This window comes from Neovison vison, chromosome 7 (assembly GCF_020171115.1).
Source record: "Neovison vison isolate M4711 chromosome 7, ASM_NN_V1, whole genome shotgun sequence".
Classification (NCBI taxonomy): Eukaryota; Metazoa; Chordata; class Mammalia; order Carnivora; family Mustelidae; genus Neogale; species Neogale vison.
In genome coordinates, this window is record NC_058097.1 from 162,896,884 (window position 1) to 162,910,672 (window position 13,789).

General features: G+C 51.3%; 1 protein-coding gene across 2 annotated transcripts in view; it reads left to right on the forward strand.

The window, feature by feature from the left end:
• Positions 1-13,789, forward strand: part of INSC (INSC spindle orientation adaptor protein) — a 120,202-nt gene that overhangs the window by 72,100 nt on the left and 34,313 nt on the right. For both annotated transcript variants that reach the window (XM_044260906.1, XM_044260907.1), the window contains one exon: positions 5,089-5,214. In XM_044260906.1, the coding sequence (XP_044116841.1) occupies positions 5,089-5,214 (126 nt within the window). The remainder of the gene's footprint in view (positions 1-5,088; positions 5,215-13,789) is intronic.

Consider the following 13,789-nt stretch of genomic DNA (forward strand, 5'->3'; position numbering starts at 1 on the left):
CAGGTAATTCCACTCTCAGAATCACCCATCTAAGTCCTTCAAGAAATCTGGAAGAGGAGAGTAAATGCTTGTTGACTCTGCATAGGGGAGAAGTAAATTGTACAGAACAGCAATAGCTGACATTTGAGTGTTGCTGTCCAGCATGCTTAATGCCTTACAGACATTATTTCCTTTAAATCCTAAAACCATCCTAGGAAGTAGGTATCATGTTTTACTCATCTATGATTGAGGACATAGTTTAAGGGTCTTACTCAAGGTCACACAACTGATAAAGAGTGGAGTCAGAATTGGAACCCAAGTCTCTTTAAATCAGAGCTCATGATCCTCAAGCCCATGGTGGTGACTTCTTGTTCTATCCTGACCCTTTAGACTCTTGGGCCAAAGAGTGACTCAGAAGTTCTCAACCCTGATGAGTATTGGAATCACTAGGGAGCTTTAGGTGTCACCCAGCTAGTAAGTGGGTGAGCTGGAATTTGATACTGCCTGCTTAGCAACAAAGGCTATGATCTTACTTACAATTCTGAGCTGCCTCTTAGCAGTCCTTTCTCCTCTTTCTCCTTCTTCTTCTCCTCTTCCTCCTTCTGCCCTTCTCCCCCCTTCTACAACCTTCATTATTTGCTGCCTCCTTTCTTTTCACCAAGCACCGCACTAAGCTTTTCATTTACGACTTTTCATGATCCTCCCAATGGCCTTCTGACGTGTTATAATTCCCATTTTTAAGATGAGGGAATAGAGGCTCAGAGAAAAGGTAAACAACATGTCCGAGGTCATGTGCTTTCAGGGCAAAGCTGGTATTTTAACCAGACCTACTGACTCCAGTATCTTAATCTCTGCTTCTTATGTCTCCAACCCTTGGGAGAGAGCAGACAGAAGGCTGAAGGGAAGAGAAGATTCAGTGACGACTCCCGTCTTTCCAGCCTGGAAGATGGTGACACTGGTTCGTCCAGTGGAGTCACTGTTCTTGGGTTCTCAATCCTGAGAGTGACGCAGGAGCTGGGAGTCCCTGGTACCCCCTATGGCGCCTCCGCACGGCAACCTCACTATCAATGCTCATTGAGTGTGCCCAACGCTGTGACAAATGTGGGATGGCTGCTCTCAGTGGCCTTCCTCACCCACCTCCTTGGGGCCCAGCATGGTCTGCCTTTGGCCACTTCACCCATCTGAGCTGCCTCCAGAAGATGATTTGGGCAGCCTGTCTGAGGTCTGTCCTCTCAGCCCCTTGAGTTTCGTTGAAGGCCAAGAACAAACCTAGTCTTCCCTGTGACGGTCATGGTCAGCCCCACCCCTCCCTGAGGGCAGAGCCGAGCAAACTCCCCTGTGCTTTGTCAAAATCACCCCCTCTCCTGCTCCTCTATTACTACCCCCCCCCCCGACTAGCCTACACCCCACAAGTGGCCTCCTTAGCTTTCTGACAGTTGATCCCAAGCCTGTCTGAATAATACCTACCATGATACACTTTGGCTTTGAGCCCAGCGCTTTCTACAAAATTAAACAAGCTCCAGCCAACAGTGCCATTCCACCGGCACAGGCGATTCCCGGCTCTGCTCTAAGCTGAGTGCTGCTCTTGGGTCCGGGGGGATCTCCAGGGGTGTCCACACAACTAATCCATCTCACTTTCTCGGCAGCCTCCCTCCTTCTCTCCCGTCCACATACCCCAACTCTTGGGATACCTTTCATGAGGAATTGAGACCCTCTTCCAACCAGGAAGCTTTCCACAGGCTGACCCTCCCCTGGCTATCCAGACCTGGGAGCTGGGCCCTTTCACATACGTTAACTCAGTTGTTCCCCCGACAGCTTGGCTGTGTAGCTACCATGACCCCATTTTTAGTCAAAGTTAACCAGCAGCAAAGCCAGGGTTTGAACCAGAATCCCTGCAATTCGGGTTTAGGATTTCTTCCCTGTAGCTTTTGCAGTAGCTAAAAATGCAAAGAGAGCTATTTTTCACAGGCTTGGGAAACAATGTATTGAGAATCCAATGCAGATGGGTACAGAGGCTTATATATAAATATGCTGGCTTCACTGTCTCCTGAGCCAAAGGAAGCCTGCCATATTGATCCCGGCATTCAGTCTGGCATTCTTTGGTATCATTTCTTTATTGTATGCTCCAGACGTAAATACCTACCCACTTATTGATCTACCTGTCATATCCATGTACTTACGTATCTATGCATCTATCATTTATCCATCATTTCTATCATTGTACATGGAAATAATATTTATGCTACATATGCTTAAAAATGAGCATACACATATAAAAATATATATACATATAAAAATATATATAAATATATATAAACACATATAGATGTACCTACATATATAAGCACCTATAGGTATATAAATACTTGTATGTGGAGGGAGGTCCTTAATAACCAGCCAGGCTGGCTCGGGAGACCATAAAGCTCCTGTTCCTTTTCTTCTTCCTTTAAAAAGCAATTTGATTTTCCTTCAGTGACTCTCTGAATAAGACCTTTATGTGCAGCCCTCTTCAGCTGTCTCAGAGACCATGAGAAAGCAGGAAGACAGGGATAAAGGATGGTGGAGTGACAAGTCAGAGAGGGAGCGCCTTGTCACGCACTCGAGTCTGTCTTTATCAGAGCCGTGCCGTGCATTTACAATTAGAGTACTTCTGTTTGACCTTTCCACAGTCCTCTCTCAGATGACATTAGGCGCTTCTTCTCTGTGTTCCTCTAACCCCGCACACCCTCATTTCATCGCACTCCTACCTGGATTTCTTCCCGCTGTAAAGATTAGCTGTCATCCCATGACTCACAGGTTGTCGGGCCACGAGTTCAATATGGACCGGGCCTGAGACAGTGCTGTTCAGTGCTCAGCACAGCGTCTGGCTTATAATACACCATTAATAGTTTCTGGCTGCATGAATGCATTCATCAGGTCTATATAATAAGCTGTTTCCCCACCAGATGAACTACCCCAAAAGGGAGTGGGAAGATGAAAGTTAAGGACCGCTCTCAGCTGATGATAAAATGTCGGAAAGGACGAACTCATCTGGGTTCCTGCAGTGACAGGCAGCAGAACTCTCAGAATGAAAGGGCTGCTGGGCTGAGTTTTGTGGGATGCCGGGTTGGGAAGATTCGGGACTTGTTGCAACAATTCTGTGCCGGGCTGTCATGGTCTTGGCTGCTTCTCCTTCCAGTTCCTCGCTCATTATCTGTGCCGTCAGTCACAGCTGCATCCCCAGAACACGAAACGGTGCCTGTTGCGAGGTATATTGTTTCTTGAAAGAGTTCACAAAGATCTGACAGGGAATGGTATTTTTGCCGAACTCAACCTTCTTCCTGCAACATTATTTTTGTTGTTGTTTTGTTTTGTTTTCCAGTTTGGGGAGCAGAGTGCAACAGGTATAGTTAGAGCCAGGAGGAGGAAGGTTAACGGCAGGTGCCCTGCCAGACCGAGTTCCTGTCAGTCTTCACGCATTCCGGATTGCCGCCACTCCCACGCACCCTTGTAGCCATCAGGGGAGGGCAGAGGGAGGAAAGAGGGCAGAGCCAGATGGGGGTGTCCAGAGTCTCCTGCTCTGGACATTCATGGTGGTGTTACCACCAGTTTGCTGGGCACTCTGATGGGTCTGCTTTGTGATCTGTTGGCTCCCTCACTTTGGTCTGAGAGCCTGGGCTGAGGGGAAGCTCCAGTGATTTTTTAATAGGGTAACTATGACCACCGAGGACATGTGCCTCACCCCAGGCTTCTTCTCAGAAGTCCTCCCAGACTGCTGTGAAGTCTCCACAAGTAAAACATGTTTCCACGACCAGCTGTCACAAAAGAAGTCTACGTCCACACTCAGCTAGGGTGATTGCTCCTGAAGGTTTCTTTTTCTTTTCTTTTCTTTCTTTTCTTTTTTTTTTTTTTTTCCTTTTACAAACCAGAGTGAAGAAGGGAAAACAAGGATGTGTAGATTTGGATGAATTATTTCACCCATCTGGACTTGGCATTTTTTCCCTCCCAAAATGAGAACAAATTCCAGTATTGATATAAATAAGACTCCTTTTTTGTACGCCTGCCATGGTTGGGAGGATCGGAGGAATGATGGTGGTTGCTGGAGGAGGGGGAACCCGCACTGGCCTCCTAGGCTTCACTTTCCTCCACCTGCCTCAGATTTGCTTCTTCTAGAATCTCTTTCTGAGGGCTCCAGGCTTGTTCTGAGGCAGGCACTGAGTGGAAGCGGTGTTGAATGGCATTGAACCTGACCGTCTCAAATATGTCTGGCCTAGACCCTACTACCCTAGCCCCAGAAGCATCTGGGGAGTCCCTCCTCCAGTTTGGACTATTAAAGCGATGTTCCTTGTGGAAGGAGCATTTCTTTGCAGCATGTATGTGAGCATGGAAGAGTGTGTGTGTGTGTGTGTGTGTGTGTGTGTGTGTGTTTAGGAACCATAAGAGAGGAAACACTCTTTTCTTTCTACCCCCTTCTTAGTTCTCTGGCTGGTGTCCTGTAAATGGAGCTGACAAAAGATAGATTAACAAGAGAATAACAAACCAAACTTTCTTAGTACGTACATCAGTACATCACGATGACACAGGGAGCTCTCAGAGACGAGTGAGTCAGAGGGTTGGTTAGAACTTGTACTTATATAGCAAAGAACAATTTTAGAGAAATAACAAAACAAGGAACAGGAAACCTGAAAAGAACTTTGAATCTCTAGGGCTGGCAGATCGTGATAAGGCAAAGCTACAGAAAACTAATAATGGATGAAGGATGGTTAGTCAGATTTGTTGTGAAGATTCCCCTGGGGCCATCTCCGTGCTAGAAGGTTCTGAAGTTTTCTCTGATGATTAACTTTTTCCCTTCCCAGTAGAAAGGGGAAGGGGATAGCTCTGTAAATGTGCGTCCTCCTTTTAGGCAAACAGGAGGAGGGCAGAGATCTCTGGTATCTCTTTCTTCCCAATTACCTTTAGTTCAAAATAATCTTTATGCCCCAGTAATGTATTTTGGGGGGACATATTCAGCTGCTTTCCAGACCTGAAAAAAAAATCACAGCTGGGTGAGGGATCCCAGTTATTCTCACATTAGCCCCAGGATGGGGGGGACCCAGGGAGGTCATGTGACATTTTCTCTTTTCTTGGCAGGAGGGTGGGGTTGTAGCCCTCTTCAAGGTCTGCCGCCAGGACAGCTTCCGGTGCTTATACCCCCAGGCGCTGCGCACGCTGGCCTCCATTTGCTGCGTGGAAGAGGGTGTCCACCAGCTGGAGAAGGTGAGAGAGCAGCTGCCTGGCTGGGATGGGGGATGAGGTCCCTGAATCAGGGGGGCAGCGGGTGGGGCCCGATCGACCTGGTGGCCCCCCGGGGCCTCTTCCTTGAGAACGTCTTTCCCCAGGCATCCCTCCAAAGGGGTTGCTGGGATCTTGACTGTGGGAGTTAATGAAGAGGACGGGGATTGAGGAGTCTGGCCAGGTAGGGCAGGGCTCAGAGAGGCACTCAGCACGTTCTGGGTGGAGTGGCCAACAGTCCAGTGGGCAGAACAGAGCAGGAGGTAAACAGATAGGGTGCAGAGTGGTGTCAAAGGTTAGGGCTTTTGGTTCTTCACACATGGCAGGACCCAAGTGGAAAGAGGAGGATCCCACTCCTTGGGGAACTGAGTGGGCCAAAGAAGGATGTGCCTTGGCCTGGGCAGAGCAGGTGGGGCTCCACCAAGACAGAGGGATTGGGTCAGGGAAATGGTGCCTAAGTCCAAGCGTATGTTGGGTCCATATGGCATGGGCTGGGCGGGGCCAGAGGGAAGCGAGTGATGTGGTAGACCCAGGTGCCTCAGGCCCAGGCGCCCCAAGGCAGTGTCACTAATTCCATCGATCATACCCCCTCCTCCCACCCAGGTTGTAAGGGTGAGTTTGCTCTTCAGCTACCCAGACCTGAGTGGCTATGAGGCCTGCAGATGGGCCGTCAGGGACTTTGGCCATGAGGGTTAGGTAGGCTGGGGCTGACATTTGGAAATGTCTCAACCAAGTTTCAAGGAAAGATGTTGAACACTTTTATGGAAGAGAGGCACAAAGGCCAGGAATAGCCTGGCGACAGTTGTGGTACTGTCAGGATTAGGGGGTAGGTGCCTTGAGTTTGGTCTGCATGGGGATGGGGCAAACAAAGTGTTCCCCTCCCTCTGTACCCATGTCCCCCAGTCTGGTGCTGGCTCCAGAAAACCCACACCCTACCAGCTTCTTCACTTTGGTCTGGACTCCTAGTCAGATGGTTAGCTAATGTCCTGCCTACCTCTTTCCACGGGACAGGGATCATGGGCTCAGAGATGCTTTTGGCCAGGGTTAGAGGATGGTGAGGGATTCTGCTCATTTTACAGAGGAGAAGGCTGTGGGTCGAAATGGGGAAGTAATTTGTGTGAGGTCACAAAGCAAGATGGTGGAAGAGCTAGTACCAGTCCTATGGGCAGAGCCTCCCCTTCCTGCGGGGGTGGAGGCCTTTGTATGTGTGTGCTTACACGGAGAGCAGAATGGGGGAGGGGGAGGGACAAACTTGATGGACAGACAGACTCCCTGAGGCAAATGCATTGGACGTCTCCAGCTCTATGTGCTGAATAATCTTCTCCCTTCTCCCATAAAATCCTCTTCCTGGGACAGTGGAAACACGGCCAAACTGGTTTTGTTTTTCATTTTCTTTCATGCTGGTTAGTGGGAAGAACAGGAAAAAATAGAAGGGACTGGAATCACCAGTTCTCCAAAAGCAGTGGATTTCTTGGCTTAGGAGATTTGCAAAGCAGCAGGAAGTTTCTAATCCAGGGAAGAAAAACAGCAGAGCTTTTTTGTTTAGAGCTGAAAACCTGTGTAGCTAGGGAGTCTGGAGGCGATTTTTACTTCCACCTTCCTGCTGCTGCTCCAAAGCCAGAAGACATGAAGGCACCTTTACCAGGCCAGATGGGCCGCTCAGGGCCTGTGCTGACCTAGCCCTAACACACATCCCTTTTTAACTCACTAGAACCCTGTGTGGTGAACCCTTTTTTTTTTTTTTTTTAAAGATTTTATTTGTTTATTTGATAGAGAAAGAGAGAGATCACCAGCAGGCAGAGAGAGAGGAGGAAGCAGGCTTCCTGCTGAGCAGAGAGTCCGATGCGGGGCTCGATCCCAGGACCCCAATACCATGACCCAAGCCCAAGGCAGAGGCTTAACCCACTGAATCACCGAGGTGCCCCGAGGGGAACACCCTTTACGTCTCCATCTTAAAGACAGGAAACTGAGTCTCAGGCAGTCTCTGCGACTTGCCTAAAATCACAAAGAACATTCTAGAGCCAGAATTTGGACCCCATCGGCCTGAGTCTGACGCCTAGGCTTCCTGACTGCCTTGCTTGTTTTACAGATTCTCTCAGAATGCCAAAAGAGTCCCTGCAGCTAAACCCACGGTCTCCTTGCTGCTCCTGGCCAATATGCCAACCTTCCCTGGCCCCAGATGGCCCAGGAGAAGGTAGTCCTAACTGGGCATTCCCCTCATCCGGGGCAGATTACTTTCCATACACAAAGAGTCCAGAAACACCTCTATGTGCGCTGAGCAGGAGGGAAAACAGCCAGAGAAGAGCCCCCTGGTGGTCAGAATAGCAACTACATGCTACAGCCGTGGTGCTTTGCCTAGCGGTTCCCAGGGATTTCTACTTAGATCTGATGCTTGCCTGAGTGCGCAAATGTCCCCATTACACAGATGAAGAAACCAAGGCTTAGAGAGCTGAAATGACTTGTCACCCAGAATTACACAGCATGTATTTCATTCATTCAGCAAATATTTTTTGACTGCTCTTTGCCAGGTACTGTTTCAGGTACCGGGAGCTTAGTGAACAAAATAGCCAAATCCCTCATCCTCATGGAGCTTCCATTCAAGTGCAGGGGGTGGCAAGCCAAGACCTGTCACATTCAGCCTGCTGCCTCTTTCGGTATAGCCCGTGAGTGGAGAAATTACCCCCCAACCCCTTTTTAAATAGTTAAAAAAAAATCGGAAGAATAACATTTTGTGCCTGTGAAAATTCTGCGAAATTCTAATTCAAATTTTTGACCCAGAAAGTTGTTGTGGAACTGGCATGCTTCTTCATTTAGGTGTTGACAGTCTACCTTTATGCTCCAGCAGTGAGTTGAGTAATTGTATGAGACCATAAGGCCCACAGAGCCAAAAATATTTCCTATCTGGCCCTCGGCAGAAAATGTGTTCTGACCCCAGTTCTAACAAATAATCAGATCATTGTGACAATGATGAACAGAACAGTTAACAGCGAATACTTGCTTTGGGCAAGCACTTTGCTAAGCCCTTCCTTTCACTGTGTCTTGTAATCGTTACCCCAATGATACTGTGATTATCTTCCTTGTTTACAGAAGGATGGGAGGCTCAGGGAAGTGAAGCACCTTGCTCAAGGGCACACAGCTAACGGGTGGTCCAGGAGACATGTAGTCAAGCTCTACCAAGCCAGAGCCAGCCTGGGCTGTGAACCATCATGTGGACCCAGGACTCAGATCTGACATTGTGAGGCCTCACAGTGCACTGCTTCCAAAATTGAGAGAAATTCTAGACCCAGGAAGAGCTTGGGGTCTCTCCCACCCCTGCCATGCCCTCTTCCCCAGGTCGTGCCCACACCTGCCCCAACTGTGTGATCTGGGCTGCTGAGAGCTGGCCTCAGAGGCTCTATGAGGTTGGCCATTGTTAGTGTTTAGAGCGCAGGGTGGAGAAGCCCAGAGACAGGCTGGATTGTAGAAACCGCAGCAGGACAGGGGAGGTGAAGACAGGATAGGGAGTGTGGTGTCCAGGGGTTCTTGCCCTCCGCACAGTCACAAGGCCCAATTCATGCACTAGTCACAGAATGTCAGAGTCCCAGCCTCGGCTGATTTGCTGGCCTGGTCTCCTCACTGAGGAGCCCTTGACTAACTGGCAGTGAGAAATATGCTGGATTTGGTGAAATTCATCTTTATCATGCTGCTCCCCTACTTTCCTCCAACCCCAGAAAGGTCTGTTAAATCACTCACAGACCCTAGTGACAGCAGCGTGGGTCTAGCCAGGACACCAGACACACTGCCGTGAGATGCCTGGGCTCTGTCGGGTGTGGGGCACTCACGTGGTCCTCGATTCAGGCGTGGATCCATTCATCCACTCTGATGTCACTTCAGCACCGGCGTCCTCTTTGCTTCTTCATCCAGCCATCCGCTCACTCATTCATTCATCTGCTCAGTCCGTCACGCAGTAACCATGGTCTGCGTCCCTTCCCTCCTGGTAATCTGCTGAGAAGCCGCCCAGCACGGTGGGGAAGCCATGGCCTCTGATGGTCAGGCTTTCCTGGTTGGGAGCACAGGGTTCTCCATGACAAGTTTGGGCACCTTTCCCTGAGGACTTGGCTTACCTTCCCAGAGGTGCCACGTCCTCAGTTAAATGGGCATGCGGAGATCTAGCCCCGAGGACCGTCAGAGGAGACTAGATGCACAGGAACGCGGTGCTGTTCGCACGAGGTACCAAGAAAGGGTAGCTGTTATGATGGCATTTAGCGAGACAGTCACCAGGATTTGACCGTCAGTGGCCTGGGGAAGATTACCGTCGGGTGGACCGGGGGAGTGCTGACCTGGCGGGAGGAGGAGGCTGGCATGGGGGGAGACGCTGCTCAGGGCTCAGTACGGAGAAGCTGGGTGGGGCTGGGGCATGAGTGCTCGAATCCTTTCCATCTTACAGATGAGGAAACTGCTTGGAACTGGAGAGCTTTAGAACCAAGGCTGGCTCTGAGGTGGGGATTGTGGAGGAACGGCTTCCTGGGAGCCAGGCTGTGCGTGTTAGCTTGGGCAGCGAGTGGACTTGGACACTCCCTGAAGAGGGTTGGTGGGGCGACATGTCAAAGCACAGTGCAGGCCTCTGCAAAGGTGTCTGGAGGGTCTTTCAAGAATCTATTCTTTCTTTTCAGAGGCCTGGTTCATCCTGGCCACAGCCTCTCCTACATTGTGTTTCCCCTAAACCAGTGAGTTTCAGGAAGTCTGTCCTACGTCCCTTGTGTCCTTGGCAGATAGTCGCCCCTCATTCCCCAGACTCTGTGCTGGGCTCTGGAGAGGAGGGACAAACAGCTATGTCTCCCCCTGGGGTTGGCTGGGGCGAAGCCAAGAAATTCAGACAGCGGAAAGGAGCTGTCCCATGGCCATCAGAGGCCACAGGCCAGTGGCACCACCTCTGCTTTCGCTGCTGGTGCAGGCAGGGGTAGGGAGGCAGTGGAGCTTGGCTCAGAGGGTCAAGGAGGAGTTCCCAGGCAGGCCAAGGGAAAGAGGCCTCAGCAAAGGCAGAGGTTCTCCACAGCTGGCTAGTGGGTGGTGGAGGTCTAATTCTTTCAGGAACTCTGTGTTCAATGAACTGGGGGAACCTAAAAGAAAGACAATGTTCTCTGGATCCTACCTTGGAGAAGACTGGAGGAAGAAAACAAGGGCCCAGGAGGGAGTGAGGGCCCCAGAGCCACACGGTCCAATGAGAGCAGACAGACCCAACTCCGTCTCTGGATGGCCAGATGACCCAGCCTGCCTGGCCTGGTCATGGCAGCCTTCCTGGGGAGAGCTGTAGGGTTTAGATAGGCTGACAGAGGGCTAGGGGACAAGTCATTCCTCTCTGAACCATGGTTTCCTCTTTATAACACGGGGACAACTCTTCCTTGGTGGAGGGGCCACGATGAGGCGGTGGGACAGTGGGCGGGGCTCGCCATGTGGTGCCTGCAAGGAGGGAGCACTCCTTCTGGGTTGGCTTCCACTCCCTCCTTCTTGCCCATTTGTCTCCACTATTTTAGGTGGATCTGGGAAAACCCTGCATACCCCTAAAGAGGCTGAGTCCTGGAACTTTTACAATAGTCCTGGCAGAGTCCCAGATGTTCTGTGTGGTGAGAGGGACAGTCAGGGCACTGCTGGTGCAGGAGCCCGGTTTGGACAGGGTCAGGGGCCAGGATGGAGTTGCAGGGGGTGGGGGCTTTAGCGAGACGGGCTGTGGTCCAGGCAGGGGATGGGGATCTGAGGGGCAGGAACCCATGGGTCTAGGGCCATAAGTGGGGACATGGGGGGCACCCAAAGTCCAATGCTAAGACAGCCTCAGACAACCTCAGAGACAGTTCTAGAAAGTGCCTCTTCCAGGCTTGCGACCAGACACCATCTTGCTTTCACCAAAAGAGCTTCCTTTTATTCCCACCCCCTTCCTCTTGTTTTATTTTTTCAAATAAGGAGTTCACCCTGTGCTGGAGCCAAAGGGAGAGTTTAATGAAAATCGATGGAGAAATTAAAGATGGAAAGAAATTAAAGATGAGCAGGGGGCAGGGAATGAGAGTTCAATTTCAAGTCCAAGAAGAAAATTGTCAGTGGCAAGGGTTGGGAAAACTGCTGCCTCTCTCCACGCAGTTCTGCCACCCTCCCCTGTCTCCTGGACCCACTTCTTGGGATTGAGATGCCCCGACATCTGAAGGGCTAGGCTGGAGGCGGGGTGGGGGGTGCTGAATCCAGCTATTTAAATCCCAGAGACACTTGGCAGGAGGGGGCAGTGTGCAAGGGGGCCACTAGGGCACGATCTGCCACTCCAGCTGCCATTTCACAGGACTTTCTCTCCCTGCGTCTTCCCTGCAGAGTTGCAGATGATCATAAATAGATAAGATTCACACACAAAACAATCCAGTTTTTACTTTCTTTTTTTCATTTGATTCTCATAATCACATTGTAAGGAAGGCAGAGAGAGATGGTCCCACCCATTTTACAGAGGGCAGAGTTGAGGCTGGAAGGCATCCGACACAGTGAGGGAGGCAGAGCCTGGGTTGGGGACCCCATTTTTTTTGCCCCCAGCTATAGGTTCTATTTGCTTCAGTCTTCTTTGCATACTTCGCTAGCTAAAAAGGATGTGGTATGCAGACCCCAGGGCAAGGAAGCTATTCTATCTTGATATAGTCAGTTCTAGTTTGTCAGTGAGGTTTGATGGGGAGAGTGGGGCAGGAAATCTGCTTAATTTAACTTGCAGCCCCTTCTTTAGCCAGGAGTAGCTGCTAGAGGGAGAGGGAGAGAGAGAGAGAGATAATGTCTCTGGATGGAGATCCCAGATACCTCTCCATCCCAGGGCTCAACCCTCCGAAGCTTATCAGCTTCCCCCTCCCCTCCAGCCCCCAGGTGCAGGCCTTCCCCTGCCTTGGAAATTGGCTGGAACAGTGCAAAGAACCCCAGGGTTCGAGGTCAGCTGTCTGTGCTGACTGGCAGGTGGACAGGGGTGGGGACTGCAAGGGGGCTGCCTAGAGGGAGTGTGGTTCATTTCCTTTCCTGAGTTCCAAGTCTCCCAAGCTTCTCCCTCTGCCTTGAGAGTAGGGGGTAAGGAGGTTTAAGGAGGCCAGGATGCGAAGAGGCAAGAACAAAATTAGGCACTGTCCCACCTCCCTGCAAGCCCTCCCTCCCCCAATCCACCCCTCCCACCCCCGCCAAGAGTTCGTGCTGAGATGACAGGCCAGTATTGTTCAGACTGAAGGAAGGCCCTGCTGGCTTGGGGGGCTGCAGCCCATGCACAAGGCACAGCCTGAGTTTGGACAAGGCAGGGAGCCCCCTGGCAGCGGGAACAAGCGCAGCAGCAGAGGCAGGCTGGGCTCGGTCAGGGCTGCGTCGGTTCCCGTGTGTTGTGCGGCAGCGCCCCCTGGTGGATAAGAGCGGCAGCGGCAGGCCTGTCTCACCGCCTGAGGCAGTCCTCTGGAGCTGTCCGGGCTGTTGGGCTCAGGGTCCGAATCACCCATCCAGACCAGTGTGTCCTGTGTATGTCACGTGTGTGGGGAGGAAGGAGGGAGATTTGAAAATTCAAGGCAACAGGAGCTTCTTCCTACCAATCCAGCTTCCTCCAGAAGAAGGATGTGGATACAATTTGTAATCTAACGTGTGTCCGACTCCCAGAAACCTTCCTGAGCCCCCCAGTTCTCACTGGACCCCAGATCGCTCGGCCTGACACAGAGGTGCCTGTGAGCAGGCTGCTTCTGGCACATTCTCCCTTCGGTGAGCAAGCCTGGGTTCCGTGCCCGGTTTCAGCACGTAAGAGGTGTTGACCTGGTAGTCTTCTAAGTCCTGGTCCCTTCACATATAAAGAGGAATGACAGTCCCTACCTTGCAGGCTGTGAGGATGAAATGAGCGCATATGCCATACATGTGAGGTTTTTTCCCCCTTTCCTGCCAGAGTCCTCCACTGAACGTTTTCAGGCCTTCCTTGCTTTGGTGCACCTGCCTAGGCTGGGGAGGCCTGGGAAGGCGTCTCACACGCCCTTGCTGAAAGGGCTCTGGTGTCCTTCTCTGGTCAGCTTCCCGACTGCTCGCTTCCCTCCTGGCACTCACACGGTACTCGCGGCTTCTCCTGGAGCGTGTCCCACGCTGCCTGGCCTCGGAGCTCTGCCTCGGCTTCCTACCAATAGACGCCATATCGTCCGCCGCGTAGCCCATCAGGGAAGTGGCTTGCACACCCAGGTGAGCAATGCTTGCCGCATGGCTGGATAAATATTGTTGGAAGAGTTCTAGTGCATTCTTCCCCATTGCAGAGGAGAGGGTAGAGGCCCAGAGAAAGGGAGGTGATGTGCACACACACCCCCCCCCACTCCTACTGTGAGCAGCAGGCCTGAGGCCAGACGGCAGGTCATGGGAGCTCACTGGGCTGCAGCCTGGCCTCTGTGAACTGTTTCAGGCCCAGGGGTGGGGTGGGCGTGGGGAGTGCAGATAATGAAACATCCCTTCAGTAAGCACAGAATGCCCCAAAATCTGTCTGTAGGATTTTTCCTGAGCCCCCTTTTATACCATCCGTCCCTAGTAATTTGTTCCAGCTTGCCCTCCCCTTGCTTTCACT